The sequence below is a fragment of the Camelus dromedarius genome, chromosome 20 (genome assembly GCF_036321535.1).
Source record: "Camelus dromedarius isolate mCamDro1 chromosome 20, mCamDro1.pat, whole genome shotgun sequence".
In the NCBI taxonomy this organism is placed as follows: domain Eukaryota; kingdom Metazoa; phylum Chordata; class Mammalia; order Artiodactyla; family Camelidae; genus Camelus; species Camelus dromedarius.
This window is the reverse complement of record NC_087455.1, coordinates 8829226-8847208: the sequence shown is the minus strand read 5'-3', so window position 1 is coordinate 8847208 and position 17983 is coordinate 8829226. Positions and strand designations below refer to the sequence as shown.

The following is a 17983-nucleotide window of genomic DNA, read 5'->3' as shown; positions in this document are numbered from 1 at the left end:
GTTGGGTTGTGCATCCAGGCTCCTCCACTCACTAACTCTGTTAACCTCTTTAATCCTCAGGTTCCACTTCTGAAAAACGGGGTTAATACTGGTGCCTGCATCACAGGGCGGCAGTGTGGACTGAATGAGACAGTACAAATAGGGTGCCTTGGTCCCAGTCTGGCTCTTCATCAATGCTGACAGATACTGGCAGGGATTCTCAGAGTTAACTGTACAGCCTCTTCAACACAGTAAGTGCCCAATATGTATCTGCTGAATGGCTGAAGTTCTAGGATAAACGGATACTGGGGATGTAGAGAAGCAACAAGGCAGTGGTAAAGAGGGAATCCAGAGGGGCTGCCTGGAGGAGGTGACGCTCAGCTGTCTCCTAGAGGAGGAGTCAGCTATTAGGATGGCTGGCCAAGGATGTTCCAGAAAGAGGGAACAGCAGGTACAAGCGCGTGGAGGCCGCTGGAGAAGGCTTTGGATGTCATGCCAAGGAGTTGGTCTTTGCCCTAAAAGCAAGGCAGAGCTTCTAAGCTGGCAGTAGTCAGGAACAGGCTGAAAGCTGAGAAGGTTCAACCTGGCTACAATGTTGGCCCTGACCTGGGCACAGCACGAACACACAGTAGCTGCGTTGCAGGCTTGCTGAGGAACGGATGCACGGCAGCAGTTCTGTACAGCAAGACCTGCCACCTCCCTCTCTCCCTCATTCCAGTACACACCTCAGCATATAACATGTTATCATCCAGGCCTTCCAAGTGATCCCACCAACATTAGGCCCCACGTTGGTATAAGAAAAAATATATTTAGTCTTTGCCCCTGGTTCCTGGCACAGAGCTCCTAACACCCTCGGGATAATCTGGGCACTAAGAGTGTCTTTTGTATGCTAATGAGGTGATTCACAGGTAGGGGGCTACACAATTTCAGGACAGTCACCAGAAAGATCTCCAGGGTGGGGAGACGGGTTGGGCTGGAGACAGGGCTCAATCACCGATGGCCAAAGATTTAATCACCTGTGTGTATGCAATGAAACCTCCATAAAAACCCCCGGACTACTGGACTGGGGAGCTTCTGGGTTGGTAAACACATCAACGTGCTGGGAGGGCGGCGAGGTGGGGAGGGCACAGAAGCTCTGTGCACTCCAGCCCCCCACCCCCCACCCCTTGCCCTAGGCATCGCCTCCATTTGGCTGTTCTGCAGTTGCATCCTTTGTAATAAACTGAAAACAGTAAGGAAGGTGCTTTCCTGAGTTCACTGAGTCATTCTAGAGAATTACAGAACGTGAGGAGGGGGTTGGGGAAACCTCCAGATTCATAGCTGGTCAATCAGAAGAAGCCCCTGGGACTTGAGACTGGCATCTGAAGAGGGGGCAGTCTTGTGGGATGGAGCCTTTAACCTGTGGGGTCTGCGATAACTCCAGGTAGGTGGTGTTGGAATTAAACTGAATTGTTGGACACACAGTTGGTGTGGGAGAACTGGAAAGTTGCCTGGGGTCAGAAGCGATGTCAGGAAAAAAAACCACCACGCCCATCAACGCTCTACTTCATAGCATGTGCTGGACGCTCTCCACCACCATTCCAGCTGTGAGACACTCCGGGGCCCCATTGAGACTGACACAGGAGGACAGCGCTCACCTGGGCAGCCCTGTCCTCACTGACTCAAGGGCTGATTCAACTGTCCCTCTAGGTATGGCAGCTGGAGGCACTCAGGACCAGCCAGACGCCATGCCTCATGCCTGGCACAGTGACCTCTTAGTCCTCTGGCTCAAAGTCCAGAGGCCAGAGAAGACTGGCCAGGAAGCCCGTCCCCCTGCCACCTGCACCCCACCCCGACAGCTGCACCCCAGGGTGTGGTGGATGGATGATCCCTCTCTTCCTTCTATTGGGCACCTGTGTGTTGGGCATCCCAGGTCTCAGGCTGGGTTCCCCCAGGAGCAGAGCCTAAGACAAAGGTTTAAGGAAACAATCCAGGTGGATGAATGGGAAACTAAGACAGAGATGGAAGGAAGCCTGTATGGGTGCATTGAAGAGCAGGTTACTGCCAAGGGCAATTGGGGTCCAGTCCGACTGGGGACGTCTGGGGGAGGCTGTAAGACATCTCAGACTGTGCACCTGCAGGGCAGAGGGCTGAGGCATTTATTCCCCAATTCTTTTCATTCACTGACTGAGGGCTGCTCCCGGGGAATTAACACCAGGCATTTCTGGTCGAACCCACACACAGCCTGAGTAGGCAGAGAAACTTCAGGTCTAGGAGCAGTCCTGGGCACTCAGCACCTGGGAACCAGTGTGTGCCAAGGGGATCCACGGGGAGCACCAATGCAGCTCCTGAAGACTCCCCCAGGGATAGGAACGACCAACAAGAGGTGTCAGTCCTCAAGGAGGGAAATGATCATTGCCCTAGGCAGGTGAAAGCTATTGGACGTCACAGTGTTCGAGCAAAAATGAAAAGCACAATTTCAGGCAGGACAAGGAATTGCCACGATGGCTTCCCAAGGCATTGAAAATAAAATCTGTGCCCCATCCATGGTCTCAAGGCCTTACCCGACCTGGCCCCTGCCCACCTCCCTGACCTCACGTTCCAAATCTTCTTCCTCTCTTCCCCACACCTCAGCCTTGCTTCTTGTTGTCATTTTTGGAACATGCCACCACGGGGCCTTTTCACATGCTGTTCCCCCTCACCCGGAATGCCCTGCATTGGCCCTTGTCATCCTCCAGGTCTCATTCCACAGGGTCCTTCCTCCCACCCTGCTCCTGATCTCTTGTTTGTTTTCTTAAATTACACACTGTCAGCAAATACCTTGTTTGTTAATAGTATTTATTGATTTTATTGTCTCTTCCATTCTCTGCTGAATCCCCAGCTCCCAGAGCAATGCCTGGACAAAGAGAAGATGCTTAATAAATAAATGCTCAGAGAGAGGAGAAGCAGTGGGAAGGAAGGATCAAACTAAATTCTGACACAGGCACTGCGATTTAGTCTCTTTTGTATTCCCAGCACACGGGGCTGGTGCCCTGTAATGCTTGTTTCCAAAATGGAGAAGCAGTTAATCAGGGAAAGGGGCCGGGGAGGGCTCCGCAGAAGAGCTGGGTCTTATGGATGAATGGGGAGGGTGCAGGGTGGGGGGTGAGGCATCCTTGGTAGAAGGAGGAGCACATGCAAAGGCCCAGGGGCACGGAACAGCCCGTCATGTGTGTCTGACACATATTAACTGCCACCCTCTCTACTAGCACCCCAAACTCTGTCTCCGATCCAGTGGGATGAGCTCAACAAAGGAGCTGGGAGTAGAGATGAGAAACAGGAGGCTACTCTGACGAACATGGCCATCCCAGAAGCAAGTCGGGAGGTAGCTGGCTGATGGGACTATGCTGGAGGTTGATTTAAAAGAGTCAAAGCAGAACAAAAACTCTTGAACACCCCCCGAAGGAGGCTGGTTTGGACTTGAGCTTCTGGCCCTCGCTCACCGCTAGTCACCTGGCTAGCAGAGTGGGCCCTTGTCCTCGGCCTCCCAGCATCCAGGGCGGCTCCTGGTGATTGTACTCCAAGTTCCCACTGGGAAAGCCCCTCCACTTCCCAGCCCTCCTTGGTTCCCATGGTGCTGACCTCTCTCCAGCTCTGGGGACGGTCACGTGACCCGGGTCTGTCCAGTCGAAATATTCCATCACCTTGTCCACGGTGATTGAGGCAAGTGAGCTATCTTGGACCAATGGGAGTCAATTCAGGGATTTTGCTAGAATTTTTGGGAAGACAGGCTCTGTATCTACTGGGGTCAACAGACTGGCAGTTGTAGGACAGGTGATTCTGAAAGCCGCAACGCAGAGAACCTGGGAATAAAGCCAGCATGGGGGCAGGTAAGGGGATGGGGAAGTACACACGGCTGAAATAGGAGGGCAGGGGAGGGATTCAGTGGTGATACAGAGAGAAAAAGAGAGAGACCAAATCTTTGACATCCATCATTCCTGGGGCCGAGTTTTAACCTCGACCCCTCTTACAGGAACAAGAGAATCCCTTTAGTGCTTAGGCTGATCCGAGTTGCCTGTCTGTCTCTTAAAACTAAAATTGTTCTGGCACATCTGGGGAGAATGCTCCCTTGTGACGTAATCCATAGCTCTGGGCCCCCAGCTGCCCCTCCTCATACCTGGTCCCCAGGAGGACACAGGGGGGACACAAGGGACTTCAGACAGCAGCCTCAGCCACCCCACCAGCCATAGATCAAAGTAAAGGGCCTGGCGCGCTGTAGACACGCCATCACTAATCTCTCTTACCAAACTCGTGCTGTTTGGAAACTTCTGATCATCGTCCCTTCCCCTGAAGAAGCAGCTCCAAGTGGACTCACCCTGGCCATGGCCTGTGGCTTGGGAACCTAAAGGTCAATTATCTTGCTGCTGATGGAGAAGCAGCAGCAAGGAGGCACGGGGCGAGCTCACTGCAGCTGGTCCTGCTAACGACCTGTCTGCCATTACTTCGTAAATCTCCATTTTCAGTTTTGCGGCTCTGCCAAAACAGTGACTGTATGCTTCAGCTTGGCAAGCACGTTTCCACTTTGGAAGCCATGCCGTTGCTGTTGCTGCGGTATTCGGTGCTCAGGAAAACCTGTGTACTTGTTTACGAGCACCAAACCCCAAATATTTGCAGAGAGCCCCTTTCAGGAGCTTTTGGCACTATGAGAGCCCACACAAAGTGTTCTCCACCTCGTACTTTTTTTTTTTTAACAGAGAAAATTGTTCTCAAATCTGTAAAATGCATTAGCTCATAGTTTCCATTTTAGACCTGAATCAAGTCAAAATGAATATGGATTGGGCATCTGAGGCTGCTGTTTTCCTGAAGATTATCTTGGTAAGTCCTAACATTTTAGATGGTCCAGCAAGAAGAAGGGTGAAAACAGAGCCTGAGGTCCATAAAAAAGACCAGGTCCCATCCAATGTTCAATCACTTCTATGCACATATGAGGACCACCTGGCCTGTGAAAGGAATAACAAACAAGAAGAGGCCTAGAACTAGCATTTCATGTTCCTGATTGACTTAACAGGGGCCACTGATTTGGTTTCAACAATAATATGTATTTATTGAACATCTACTATATGCCAGGCACTGGGGTAACCTTAGAAGTTAAACAGTCATCACCATTGTGCCTTGTGGTCTGGGAGGGATGGCAGACACACGCAAGTCAACAAATAATTCCAGCTTGTTACCAGTGCTAGGAAGAAATACACAGGGTGCAGCCAGATAAGAGTAGGGTGGTGAGGAAAAAGCATTCTGGCTGAGACGCCAGGACAAGAGGTTGTCACCTCTGTGAAGAGCAGGGGCGGGCTGGGAATGGAGGGGCTGGGAGGGGGGTCCTACAGGCAGAGGAGAATTAAAGAGTGTGAGTCCTGAGACTGGACAGCGCTTGCTGAGTGTGAGAACCGAAAGGGGTCAGTGGCTGCAGCCTGTCGACAGAACGGGGTGAGGGCAGACAAGAGTGCAAGGTGGGCGGGGGCTAGATCATGCTGGCCTTTGCAGGCCACGGTAAGGAATCTGGATTTCATTCTAAGTCATATGATGTGTCTGGAGCAGGGGCATAGTAAGTTCTCACATAGGAGGCATGTGGAGAATAATTCATGCTGGACACAGTAAGTTTGTGGTGCTGTTAGACTTCCAAATGGAGATATCAATAAGGCACTTGGGATAATCAAGTCTGAAACTCAGAGGACAGATTTGGCTGGAGATACAATTTGGAAGCAGTCAGCACACAGATGGTCTTCAAAAGCGTTTTGAGGTTGGTCGGAGTGAGGGGTGCACTACTGAGAAACTGAGGAAGAGGGCAGATTCACAAGAGCAAATCCAAGCGGGCTTGGTGCCCTGGGAGCTAAAAGAAAATAGTGTTTCCAACAATAAATGCTGGAGGGGGTGTGGAGAAAAGGGAACCCTCCTACACTGCTGGTGGGAATGTAATTTGCAGCCACTATGGAAAACAGTACAGAGATTCCTTAAAAAACTGAAAATGGACTTACCCCACGGTCCAGTAATCCCACTCCAGGGCATATATCTGGAGAAAACTCTAATTCAAAGAGATACCCCAGTGTTCACTGCAGCACTACTTACTTGGTTTTTTTTGGGAGTGGGGGTAATTAGGTTTATTTTTAGTGAAGGTACTGGAGATTGAATCTAGGACCTTGTGCATGCCAGGCACACACTCTGCCACTGAGCTATACCCTTCCCTAACTACTTACAATAGCCAAGATATGGAAATAACCTAAATGTCCATCGACAAATGACTGGATAAAGAAGTTGTGGTATATTTATACAATGGAATACTACTTAGTCATAAAAAGGACGAGATAATGCCATTTGCAGCAACACGGATGGACCTAGAGATCATCATTCTAAGTGAAGTAAGTCAGACATAGAAAGACAAATATCACATGATGTAACTTACATGTGGAATCAAAAAAAATTGAGATAAATAAACTTATTTACAAAACAGAAACAGATTCACAGATAAAGAAAATTTATGGTTACCAAGAAAGGGAGTGGAAAGAGATAAATTAGAAGTTCAAGATTTGCAGACACAAGCTATTATATATAAAACAGATAAACAACAAGGTCCTACTGTACAGCATAGGGAACTATATTTAATATCTTGTAATAAACTATAATGGAAAAGAATATGAATATCTATCTATATAACTGTATCACTTTGCTGTACACCAGAAACTAAAAACATTGTAAATCAACTATACTGAAGGAAAGAAAGAAAGAAAGAAAGAAAGAAAGAAAGAAAGAAAGAAAGAAAGAAGAAAGAAAGAAAGGGAAAGAAGGAAGGAGGGAAAGAAGGAAAGAACAAAAAAGCAGTCTTTTTAGAGGGAAGGAGAGGTCAGCTGGGTCAAATGCCTCCCAGAAGCTGAGCTGACGGGGAGAATTCCGAAGCTTCGGGATTTGGAAGTGGGGTGGGGGAGGATTCATCTTGAAACGCTTTCCTTAGAGCCTCGGGATAATAACACAGTGAGGAAGAGTGGAAAGTCCAGGCTCCAGGGCCAGGCTCCCTGAATCTGAATTCCACATCTACCATTGACCAGCAACATGGCCCTAACTTTCCAAACCTCCGTGTGCTTCAGCAGCTCGGCTTTACAGTGGAAATAAGAACAGTCTTGGCCTCGCAGCGCTCTTGCAAGGATGAGAGTTAATAAATAACAAGTTCTTGGAAGAGCAAAGGGCCTGGCTCACGTTAAGGGCTGAGTAAATGTTAGTTGTTGTTACATTAATGCTAACTGCCAAGTGCTGGGTTTTACATCTATTACCTTCGGTGGTAGATACTGTTCTACCCATTTTGCAGATGGGGAAACCTGCCTAGTATCACCCAGTGAGTTCCAGGGGTGGGTGGAGCTGGCACTCACACCCAGGTCAGACTCGGGCTGTGCTCTTAATCACTGCTATGCAATTCCTCGTGTGATGCTCAGATGGGTGGTTAATGTCCAATGCAAAGGAAAAAAATGGCCACTAATGCACTACTTCTGTGTTGTGGACTGAATGTCTGTCTCTCCAAAATTCATACGTTGAGATCCTCACCCTCAATGTGATGGTATTGGGAGGTGTGGGCCTTTGGGAGGTGATTAGATCATGAGGGTGGAGCTCTCACAAGTGGGATTAGTGCCCTTAAAAAAGAGACCCCATTGAGCTCCCTTGCCCCTTCCACCACGTGAGGACACAGAGGGATGAGCCAAGAAGCAGGCCCTCAATGGACGTGGAATCTGCCAGCACCTTGATCTGGGACTTCCCAGTCCCCAGAACGGTGAGAAATAAATTGCTGTTTACGCCATGCTGTCTACGGTACTTTTGATGTAGCAGCCTGAGCTAAGACATTGTACTTCTGCTTCAACTTGCATTTCCAGAAGTAATTACTGGTTTTAAGTTGGTGCTGGCATGCTTACGGTTATTAGAAAACCAAATCTACAGTGACGAGGCTGTACTGGATCAGAGCGGCATGACTCATGCTTGCAGAAACCTCCCCCCTCCCCCCGGGAGGACAGAGCACATCCCTCCCCATCACGTCTGCAGCTCCGGGTCCCAGCCCTACTTCAACCGGAGCCCTGCTCTCGTCTGTTTCACAAGCAGAGCTCTCTTAAGCTTTCTTGTGAAGACAACATCCGGAGGGTGGAAAAGTTTGAAAACTACAAGACTTAGCATTTCTCAAACTGCACTGGCCTCAGAGTCACCTGTGCTGTTAAAATGCAGAATCCTTGTCTCCCTACAAACTTAAGGAGTCACAAACACCAGAGGGAGGGCCTGAGAATCTGCTTTTTAACCAGATCCCAAGGTGACCCACGTGCATGTTCAAGTTTGAGAACCATGTAAGATGATCTCTGTCCCTTCACTGTGCAGCCCACTAGCCACTGGCCGCTTCTGGCTAATTTCAATTTAAATGGAAATTCAGTATAAGATTACATAAACCTTAAAAATGCAATTTCTCAGTTGTACTAGGCACATTTTAAGGGTTCGGCAGCCGCATGTGACAAGCGGGCACCACAGACAGAACATTTCCACCCACACAGAAAGTTCTGCTAGGCAGTCCCGAAAGTTCTGATGGTCAGCCCAGATGCCCAGCCCTCGAAGTCCGCTTGAATGATATACCTCATGTGTTTTAAACCGAGGCCCTAAACTCAGTCAACATTTCCTACCATTTTAAACTGCATTCAAGGCATAATATGCCACCCAAGGATGTATTACTACATCTATCATATTGGACAAAAATCACCTGTCATATATTTACTTCCCCTGACCCACTCTGAGCATCTTGAAGGCAGAAACCATGCATGTATTATGTAAGTCTGTATCCTCAGTGCCTGGAGCTTAGATAAATGCTTAGGAATTGCTTCATTGGCCCACCCAACATAAATGAAATACGAAGCTGACAGTGCTGTGTCCCTGCTGAAAGCATTCACCATTAGGATGGCCACCATTACAAAAACAGACAACAACAAGTGTCGGCAAAGATGTGGAGAAACAGAAACCCTTGTGCACTGTTGTGGGAACATAAAACTCTAGTCACTATGGGAAACAATACGGTGGTTCCTCAAAAACATTAAACATAGAATTACCATATGACCCAACAATTCCACCTCTGAGTGGAATTCCATTACCCAAAAGATTGGAAAGCAAGGTCCTGAAAAGAGCTTTGTACACCCAAGTTCATAGCAGTATTGTTCATAAGAGTCAAAAGATAGAAGCAACCTAAGTACCCATCAAATGGGTGAATAGATAAGCAAGATTTGGTATGTATATATACAACGGAATATTATGCAGCCTTAAAAAGGAAGGAAACCCTGATATATGCTGCCCCAGGGATGAGCCTAGAGGACATTATACTAAGCGAAATAAGCCAGTCACAAAAATGATAAACATTGTACGGTTCCACTTACATGAGATATCTAAAGTAGCCAAAGTCATAGAAACAGAAAGTAGGACAGTGGTTGCCAGGGGCTGGAGGAAGGGGGAAGTGGGGGATGGTTGTTTAGTGGGGACAGAGTCTCAGTTTTGCAAGATGAAAAGCGTTGTGGAGATGGATGGTGGTGATGGCTGCACAACAATGTGACTGTACTTACCACCACTGAACTAGACATTTAATAATCATTAAGACAGTAAATTTTATGTTTATGTGGACTTCAGCACAATGAAAACATTTTGAAATACTTAAGTAATTTTTTTAAAGCATTCACTAATATCTGCCAGAGGAAATATATCAGCCTCATGGCTTTGAGAAAATGGCTTCGGGAAAACTCTGGTTCTCAACCTATGCTGCTGCATCTTGGGGAGGGGCTGGGGCAGAAGATGGAAGATGCAGAGGTGAGACACCAAGGCATTGTCAGAAGCCTGACCTGCAACCACACCTCTTTAGAGGGGGCTTCTGTGACCATCCCAGCGGAAGGGACCCTCCTGGTTCCCTAGAATTGCTCTACCATTTTCAGTCCTCACAGACAGCACTCCATCCAGCCCATGATCAGAACCTCCTGGAGGGTCTGATTCCATACACCTAGGGGTGGTGTCAGGGGATCTCTATTACAGAATTCTGGGGGTAGGGGTATAGCTCAGTGGTAGAGCATGTGCTTAGCATGCACCAGGTCCTGGGTTCAATCCCCTACCACCATTAAAAATATATATATTACATGGGTCTGCATGGGAGCCAGAGTTAGGAGTGCCAACCTGCAGTACTTACATTACATTCTCCTTGTATTATGCTTTCTCTTTTGATTTGGCTGCTGTTTCCACCTTCACGTTTGGTTTGCAAATTTCTTGAGGGGAGTGAATGTGCCCTGTATCAACCTTGAGAATCAAAAGTCACTTGTGGAAGGTTTTTTTTTTTAAGACTGCAAATGCCTGCGACCCACCACACATCTATTCATCAGCATCTCCAGGCATCTTGTGTTTTTTTTTTTTTAAAGCCCTCAGAAGGGATTCTGATGCACCCTCCCACACTGAAACCTCCTGCTCTGCGGGCTAACAGAGGGCTTGACGGAGAGGTTGCTGAGTGACACACACAGCGAAGTCATCTGATTAAGACTAAAAGGGAAAATACGTGCATTTCACCTGTTTCACTTATTCTAAATATTTTCTATGACTATTTTGTACATGATTTAGAACCAAATGATAAGTAATAACAGCAACGATTAGCATTTAGGGAGCAGCTCATGAGTGCCTGGTGCTGATCACCTGCTTCACAGATAGTATGTATCCCACCTACTCCAAGGTCTCAGGAAGGTATCATTATTGTCTCCATTTTACAGACGGGGAAACTGAGGCACAGGGAAATGAAGTCACTTCCTCAATAATCAAATTTTTTTAACATGACATTTATATCATGATTAAAAAGTGACAATCTTCTTATGAATGGCTACGTCATTGTTTTTCATTGCTTTACCTTAATTTTTTTATCACTTTGCTACAATTTGTTAACTCATTTCTCATTGTAAGGCAGGTTTTTTCTTGTTTGCCACTGTTTACCATTTCTTTCAGCTTTATTGAGATATAATTGACAAAAAAACCCCACTAACTTTAAGGTGTACAATGTTACCAATAATTTAATATATAGAGAGAGAAATGATTACTATAATAAAGTTAGTTAACACATCCATCACCTCACAAAGTTACCTTTCTTTGTATGTGATGAGAACATACAAGATCTGGTCTCTGAGCAAATGTCAAGTATGTGACACAGTACTGCTAACTGTAGTCACCATGCTTACACTGGTAGACCCCCAGAACGTATTCATCTTACAACAAAAAATTTGTACCCTCTGACCAACATCTCATTTCCCCTGGCAACCACCAATCTATTCTCTGTTTCTGTAAGTTCAACTTTTTTAGATTTCCCATAAAAATGAGATCATAAAGTATTTGTCTTTCTTATGTCATTTAGCATAATGCCCACTGTTTACCATTTTAAACAATGCTGCAATGGATAGCTTTGTGCTAAGGGTGTTTTCTGTATTTCAAAAAAAAACTTTCTTTAGGACAAACTAGGGAAAAAATGTTCTGATGGTGAAGGCTTTAAACACTGAACAAAAGTCTTTATTGAACGAGCCGAGCAAACCCCGCTCCCGGGCACGTATTACATGCCCTGGCCTAACCCCCACCAACACGCACTAAACACATACCACGGGCCAGGTGCCCTTGCGAACGCTTTACAGATCCAGTCCCACCTGGCCTTCACAAGACCCCTGGGGGAGGTACAACGAGACATCTGAGGCAGAGAAACGTGAAGAAATGAACCCAGGCTCATAGGACCAGCAAGAGCAGTGCCAGGATCAGGACCCACAGCTCCAACTGCCAGACCCGGCTTTCCAGTCAAGGCAGGTGTTCCCTGGGACTCCCTCAACGACCACCCCGTGAAACAAAACCTCAGGGGAGTCGCAGGAATGACCCTGGCCCATCAACTCGGACCACACAAGACTCTCCCTACAAGCACACAGAGAGAACACCTGCCTCACCTTCCAGGCAAAGAATCCAGAAACACTCACTCAGAGCAACACAGGGTTCCTGCCCTAAAGGCGAGATGAGAAATAAGTTAATAACGAGAAACGAGTTAACAAATTAAGGCAAACAATGAAAAAAAAATTTGGGTAAAACTATGAAAAACAATGATGGAACCATTAATAAGAAGATTACGGTCACTTTTTAGAAGTGACTTTTTAGACGCAAAGAGAAAATGGAAGAAGGAGGGCTATCACCCGGGACCCACTCCGTGATCCCCACTGGTAGGTACTTTACATCCTTAGATGTATTTGCTATGGGTTGAATTCTGTCCCCCAGCAAAATGTTGACATCCTAGACCAGTGTACCCAGGAATGTGAGTTTCTTTGGAAATAGAATCTTTGCAGATGTAATTAAGATGTAAATTAAGATGAAGTCATACTGGAGTTGGGAGGGCCCTTATTTACTCCAATAAGACCGGTGTCCTTGTAGGAGAGAGGAAGAGAGACACGGGGGGGGGGGGGGGCTACTGGACAACACAGGCAGATGCCGGAGCAACACAGCTGCGAGCCAAGAACACCAGAGCGCCGGCAAACGGGGGAGGCTGACGAGAGGCAAGGAAGGGTTCTCCCCTACAGGTTTCAATGCCCTGCCCATGCCTTGGGTTTGGAATTCTAGCCCCCACAACTGTGAGTCAACACACGTCTGCTGTTTTAATCCACCAGGTTTGTGGTCCTCTGCCACGACGGTCCTAGGAGATGAATACAGCACCGCTTAGTCTTTTAGCTCCCCCAGGACTGATGCTATCCCTTTGTTCATCTTGGAACCCCAAGGTGCCAGCGCGGTCCCTGCCTCATAGTAGCTGCTCAGAAAGTGTTTGTGGAGTGAGCAAGTGAAAACCTTAAAAAAACATGAACTTAGGAAGAAGAGGAACTGTGTCTTTTATCTCTACTAAGAGACTATTGCAAATTAGGTGCTCAGTAAATGTTTGTAGCATGAATACACTTTTTAAAATGAAAAAGTGATAAGCTCGGGGAGGTTTTGCAATGAGTCTTATTCATTTATTTCCTCAGGGCTCAGCACAGGGTGTGGCACATGGCAACTGATTAATAAATTTTGAAGCAGGGGAGGAAACCGGACCAGGATCATAACTTCCCAATTCTGGGTCCAGGTAGGAACTTCCTTTATGTACCTAGCTGAGGCCATGAACAGGCAGTTGACTTTTAAACGGCCTCAATTATATTGTGAAAGGGCTTTCACAGTCCTTTGAATATAATTCAACTCCCCTCTTGAATACTGTTTTTCCAAACACTTGAATATTGTTGTCTAAAAGACATTTCTTTTTCTTTTACATAAACTTGAACTTGAATATTGTTTTCCTAAAACACATTTCCTTTTCTTTCACGTTCAGAAATCATAAGGCTTTCCAACCCTTCCAACAATGTTAGAAATGCAGCTCCAAGTTGAGAGGTCAGCGCTTCTGCGTTCAGCTCAGGGGACACATTTCCCGTCCATATGCGGCATTCATCCTGACCCCTGCCCTGCGGCCAAAAAGGGACATCAGCTGGGCTCAGGGAAATCCAATTTGGGCTGACAGCCAGCGCAAGAGAATGACAGAGCATTTGCAAAGGCAAAGGCCGGGAGGGGGAGTCACAGAGGTTTCCCCAGGGCTTGGTTTAGGAGGGTCTGAAGTTTAGATCAGTTCATCTCTACATTTGCAGAAAAACCCTGAAAATACGGCCAATGGATTTCCACTGCTGGCTCAGAAGTCCAGTGAACTGCTATTTGCTGCCCCCACCATCCTGGTGGTATTTGGGGTGGAAAAAGGGGACAGTCTGTTCTTTATTCCAGGCTTGAACTTTCCCAGGGATGACAATTGTGTTGTCGCAGGGTATGATTTTATTCATTCACTCATTTTTATTATGTATGAATATACATAATATACAAACAAAGTCAGAGGTCTCCAACTTACATCCCAATATATGTAGCAAGCCTCTGCTCCCATGTGTCCCCCTACCGGTGTGCTGAACTTCAAAGCTCCAGCACTTGTCTGCTCCCCGGGACACCAGGTGCAGGTCAGCAACTGTCACGGTGACGAACAAGGAAAAGAAAAGCTGACCCCTCGTCCACGCCGGTTTGCCGGTCAGCTCACCTGCTGACGTGGAGACTTTCCACCTCTCAAAGGAGTCAGCTAAGACGGCCATCAGTGTTGTTTTAGCAGACGTGGGTCTGTGTGGTTGGATTCGTTCCTGTACCTGACCTGTGGCCCCAGGGCATCCCGCACTGAGCCCAGCCCAGTGGCTGTCAATCTGTGTGATATTTAATTTCTACAGAAAGCCCCACAAGGATAGGGCTGTGTGCGCTGCTTGCTTCTTTGGATCCCCAGCGCCCTGGCCCACTTCCTAGCACTGAAGTAATGAGCGATTGATCGATACATATGTTATATGAAAAAGCCAACAAACAAACAATCAAACAAACAAATAAATGACAAGAAATAAAGGTGTTGGTCTTTGTGGTGTAGTTCAGAGAACGCGGGCTTTAGATTCAGGCAGGTGTAGTTTCACTCATTACTCTACCACCTACCTGCTCCGTGATATGTTTTCATTGAAATATAATATAAGCACATACAATTGTCTACGTCATAAATGCACCATTCAAGGAATTTTGACACCCCTGTAACCAGCCTCCAGAACATTCGCAGAACCGCAGAAACTGCCTCCTGCTCCCTTCTGGCCACTGTCCCTCTACCCACCCATGAGTAAACCACTAGCCTGCCGGCTGCCTGCCCGCTGACAGGCTGCCCATCCTCTCTGACTCTTATCCTCACTTTGGGAAAAGAACACTTACCATGCTCTCAGTGTAAGGTTTTACAAATGTAGGTGCGGTGCCTGGCAACAATGGTCACAGAGCAGTAACAGTAGTAGTAATAGGAGTGACAGTGGCAACAGTACCAGCAGCAGCCAGAGTAACAGGAGGAGTATCGGTGCTAGAGTAACAACGGAAGTAGCAGTTGCGCTAGCAGAAGCAGCAGGAGTGGTCACACACGAGCACTAGCAGTGGGAAGAGAAAGAATAGCGCTAACAGTAGAAGTAGTAGTAACAGTAAAAGCTGGAGCGGTGGCAGCAGTAACGGCTGGCACCTCACAGAGCACTTACATGTTTCCGGCACTAGTCCAAGTACTTTACCTGAACTCATCTAATGCTCAAAGCAACTCGGATAAGGACGTATAAAACAGGATTTTACAGACAAAGAAACTGAAGCACAGAAGTTAAGTAGCTTCCCAAGGTCACACAACTGTGGAGCCATGAATCCAGCCTGGCCACAGAGCCTCTCCTCTTAATAGCAGCCTTTAAATGACTATCTGCGTGGCAAAGAAAGATTTGTCCTCCAATATCTATCTGTCCTCTTCTTTTTCTATCCTAACAACTCTCAATTTTAGTAAGCACGTGGTGTTACAGCATAAAGATCGCATTTCCCACTCCTCTTTGCGGTTCAGTGTAGCCAGAGGAGTAAATGCTGGCCAACAGAATATAAATAGAAACAGGAGGTGTGACACCGAGGAGCATTCTTAAAAGAAGGGGCCTGCCTTTCTTCTTCCCTTCTTCCTGCTGGTAGATGTGATGGCTGGAGTAGAAGCAGCCAGAATGGACTATGAGGTAAGCTTGGGAATGGAGGCCCACATGGAAGGGAAAAAAGAGAGGAAAAGACCTGGGTCTTTTATAGACTCCTGTAGCAGCCCTGTACCACCCTGTGTTTGAACTTTTAGGTAAGAGAGAAATAGACTTCTTCCTTAAGCCAATGTTCTTTCAGCAATACCTAATCCCAAATGATGTACCATTATTGCAATTATAATTAATATTGAAACTGAGGACGACCCTGCAAGATCTTCCCAGGAACAGACACCCCCACCCTCATGTCCCCCACCTCTTATTTCTTGTAAACCTTCAGCCTCCCAAGGCCTTCCCTAGGTTCTAAAGAGCAGATTTACTCAGAGAAGTGAGAAAATGCAAAAGAAAAGAAAGCAGTGAATCAAGACAAAATAATAACAATTTAGCCATCAAAACCAAGGACCTTTAGTTCCTCCTCAGGCAGCACGTAGACCCTAGACTGGTTGGAACCCAAAGGGCAATGACTGAGATTCCTGAAACATCACCCTGTTACCGCACCATCAACAAATCAGGTAATTGCGCATGAGCTGATCTCACACCCTGCGACCCTCTCCCTCACACTGTCTTTAAAAAACCCTTACCTGGAAACCACTGGAGAGTTTGGATCTTTTGAACATGAGCCTCCCATTCTCCTTGCTTGGCACCCTGCAATTAACGCTGTACTGTCCTCCACCACAACCTTGTGTCAGTAGATTGGCTTTGCTGCGTGTCAAGCTAGCAGACCCAAGTCTGGTTCAGTAACAACATGACCTAAAAAGATCCCTGCAAAACTAATGTCGCTTTTGCGTTGGTCTCTTGATTTATAAAACGAAACACAATAAAACATGACTCTGGGTAACCCTGTAAGAGTCAAACTATGAAAAGAAGCAAGGAAAGTCTCATTTATCCTGGAAGATGGTAACAGTCCCCTATTACCTCATGCCTGGGTCACATCAAAGCCTCTCAGGTTGGCCTCCCTGCCTCCAGCCTCTCACCCCTCCTACTCTTTCAGTACACTCTTGTCTAATTATCCTTAAAAATTACTTTCATCTTAAAAATTGGATTAATTATAATGTTCTATGTCCTTTCTTTATATGACTCTTTATTGTACACTTTTTTTCTAAACTGCACAAAAACCTGAAACAAATATTATTACATCAATTTCATAGATAAAATACAGAACAGAGAAGGTTAGTGATTTGCCTGAGGTCACATAGAAAGTTGGTGGCAGAGCCAAGATTCAACCACCCCTCCAGCACCCACACTCTTTCTACCACTAAGCTGACTTCTGGGAGATGCCAGCCATAGCAGGTCAACACTGTACTGAGTCACCCTAACAACTTTTAAGATTCTTGGACTCTTGAGTTTTCTCTGCTTAGATTTCATGGCGCTTCCTGTCCAGTCCAATTTTGTATCATCCTCTAACACAAACCTCCACTCACTGAGACCAAACACCTTAGATTCCATCATGTGCCCCTATGCCAGGCCTCAGTATTCCCAGCTGCAAAATGGGGCAAATCGTACCTCTACCAAGAGGCAACATAGCCAGAGGCACAAGGCAGGAGACCTGGAGTCAGGAAAAATTGGTTTCAAATCTAGCTGGGTAAGTTCTTTATCTGTAAAACGAATGTAGAAAGCCCTTCCCAGCAGGATTTTTGGGGGTTGGGGGTGTTGATTAAAATTATATTTTGAAATTACCCCTCAGCTAAAATAGCACCTATTATTGTTCACGGTGTTGTTTTTGTTCCCATTCCTGACTTTATTCTGGTACCATCACCTGCCGCCTTTCCTTCTGCACATAGGACAGGAGCTAGGTAAAGTGATAAGAAACACTTTAAAAAAGTCTGCAGCTCTACAAATGACAAAGATCTGTTTGCCACTAATATTCATTCGCACAATGTCTCTGTCAGATTCTAGTTCTGGAGTCTGATCAAATGCTGCGTTTCAACCCCTCCAAGAATCCCTCCACACTTCCCAGGCTGGGCTCTCCGGACAGGAGGGGCTAAGACCACTCACCGATTCCATAGTGAATCTCTGGATGAAAAACTGGAGAGCCTGGAGGCTGAAGATCTCATGTCTCAGCCGTCACATCAGAAAATGACCTGGATGGGGGGCAGGAAGAAAGGTGATAAGAGTCATCCAGCAGGACTAGGCAGAAGACATGGTCTCAGACCAACACGTGATTTCATTTGGAGGCGGGCACCCTTGTGAGGAACGTTCTTACACCACAGTGGCTGTCCAGGGACCGGAAGGGAAGCAGTGGGGACACCACTATTCCAGCAACCCACTTTGGGGCTGACATCTCCATCACTGAATCCGTACAAGTGCGCAGGAATCCTTTCTGTATTCTATTTCTAGCTCTGCATTGGAGAGCAATTTACAAGTCATTAACATCTCTAGACCTGGGCTCCTAA

General features: G+C 46.7%; 1 protein-coding gene across 4 annotated transcripts in view; it reads right to left on the bottom strand.

The window, feature by feature from the left end:
* Window positions 1-17983, bottom strand: part of ASAP1 (ArfGAP with SH3 domain, ankyrin repeat and PH domain 1) — a 313187-nt gene that overhangs the window by 260889 nt on the left and 34315 nt on the right. For all 4 annotated transcript variants that reach the window (XM_064476843.1, XM_064476844.1, XM_064476839.1 and 1 more), the window contains exon 2: window positions 17586-17671. In XM_064476843.1, the coding sequence (XP_064332913.1) occupies window positions 17586-17644 (59 nt within the window). In that variant the 5' untranslated portion in view covers window positions 17645-17671. The remainder of the gene's footprint in view (window positions 1-17585; window positions 17672-17983) is intronic.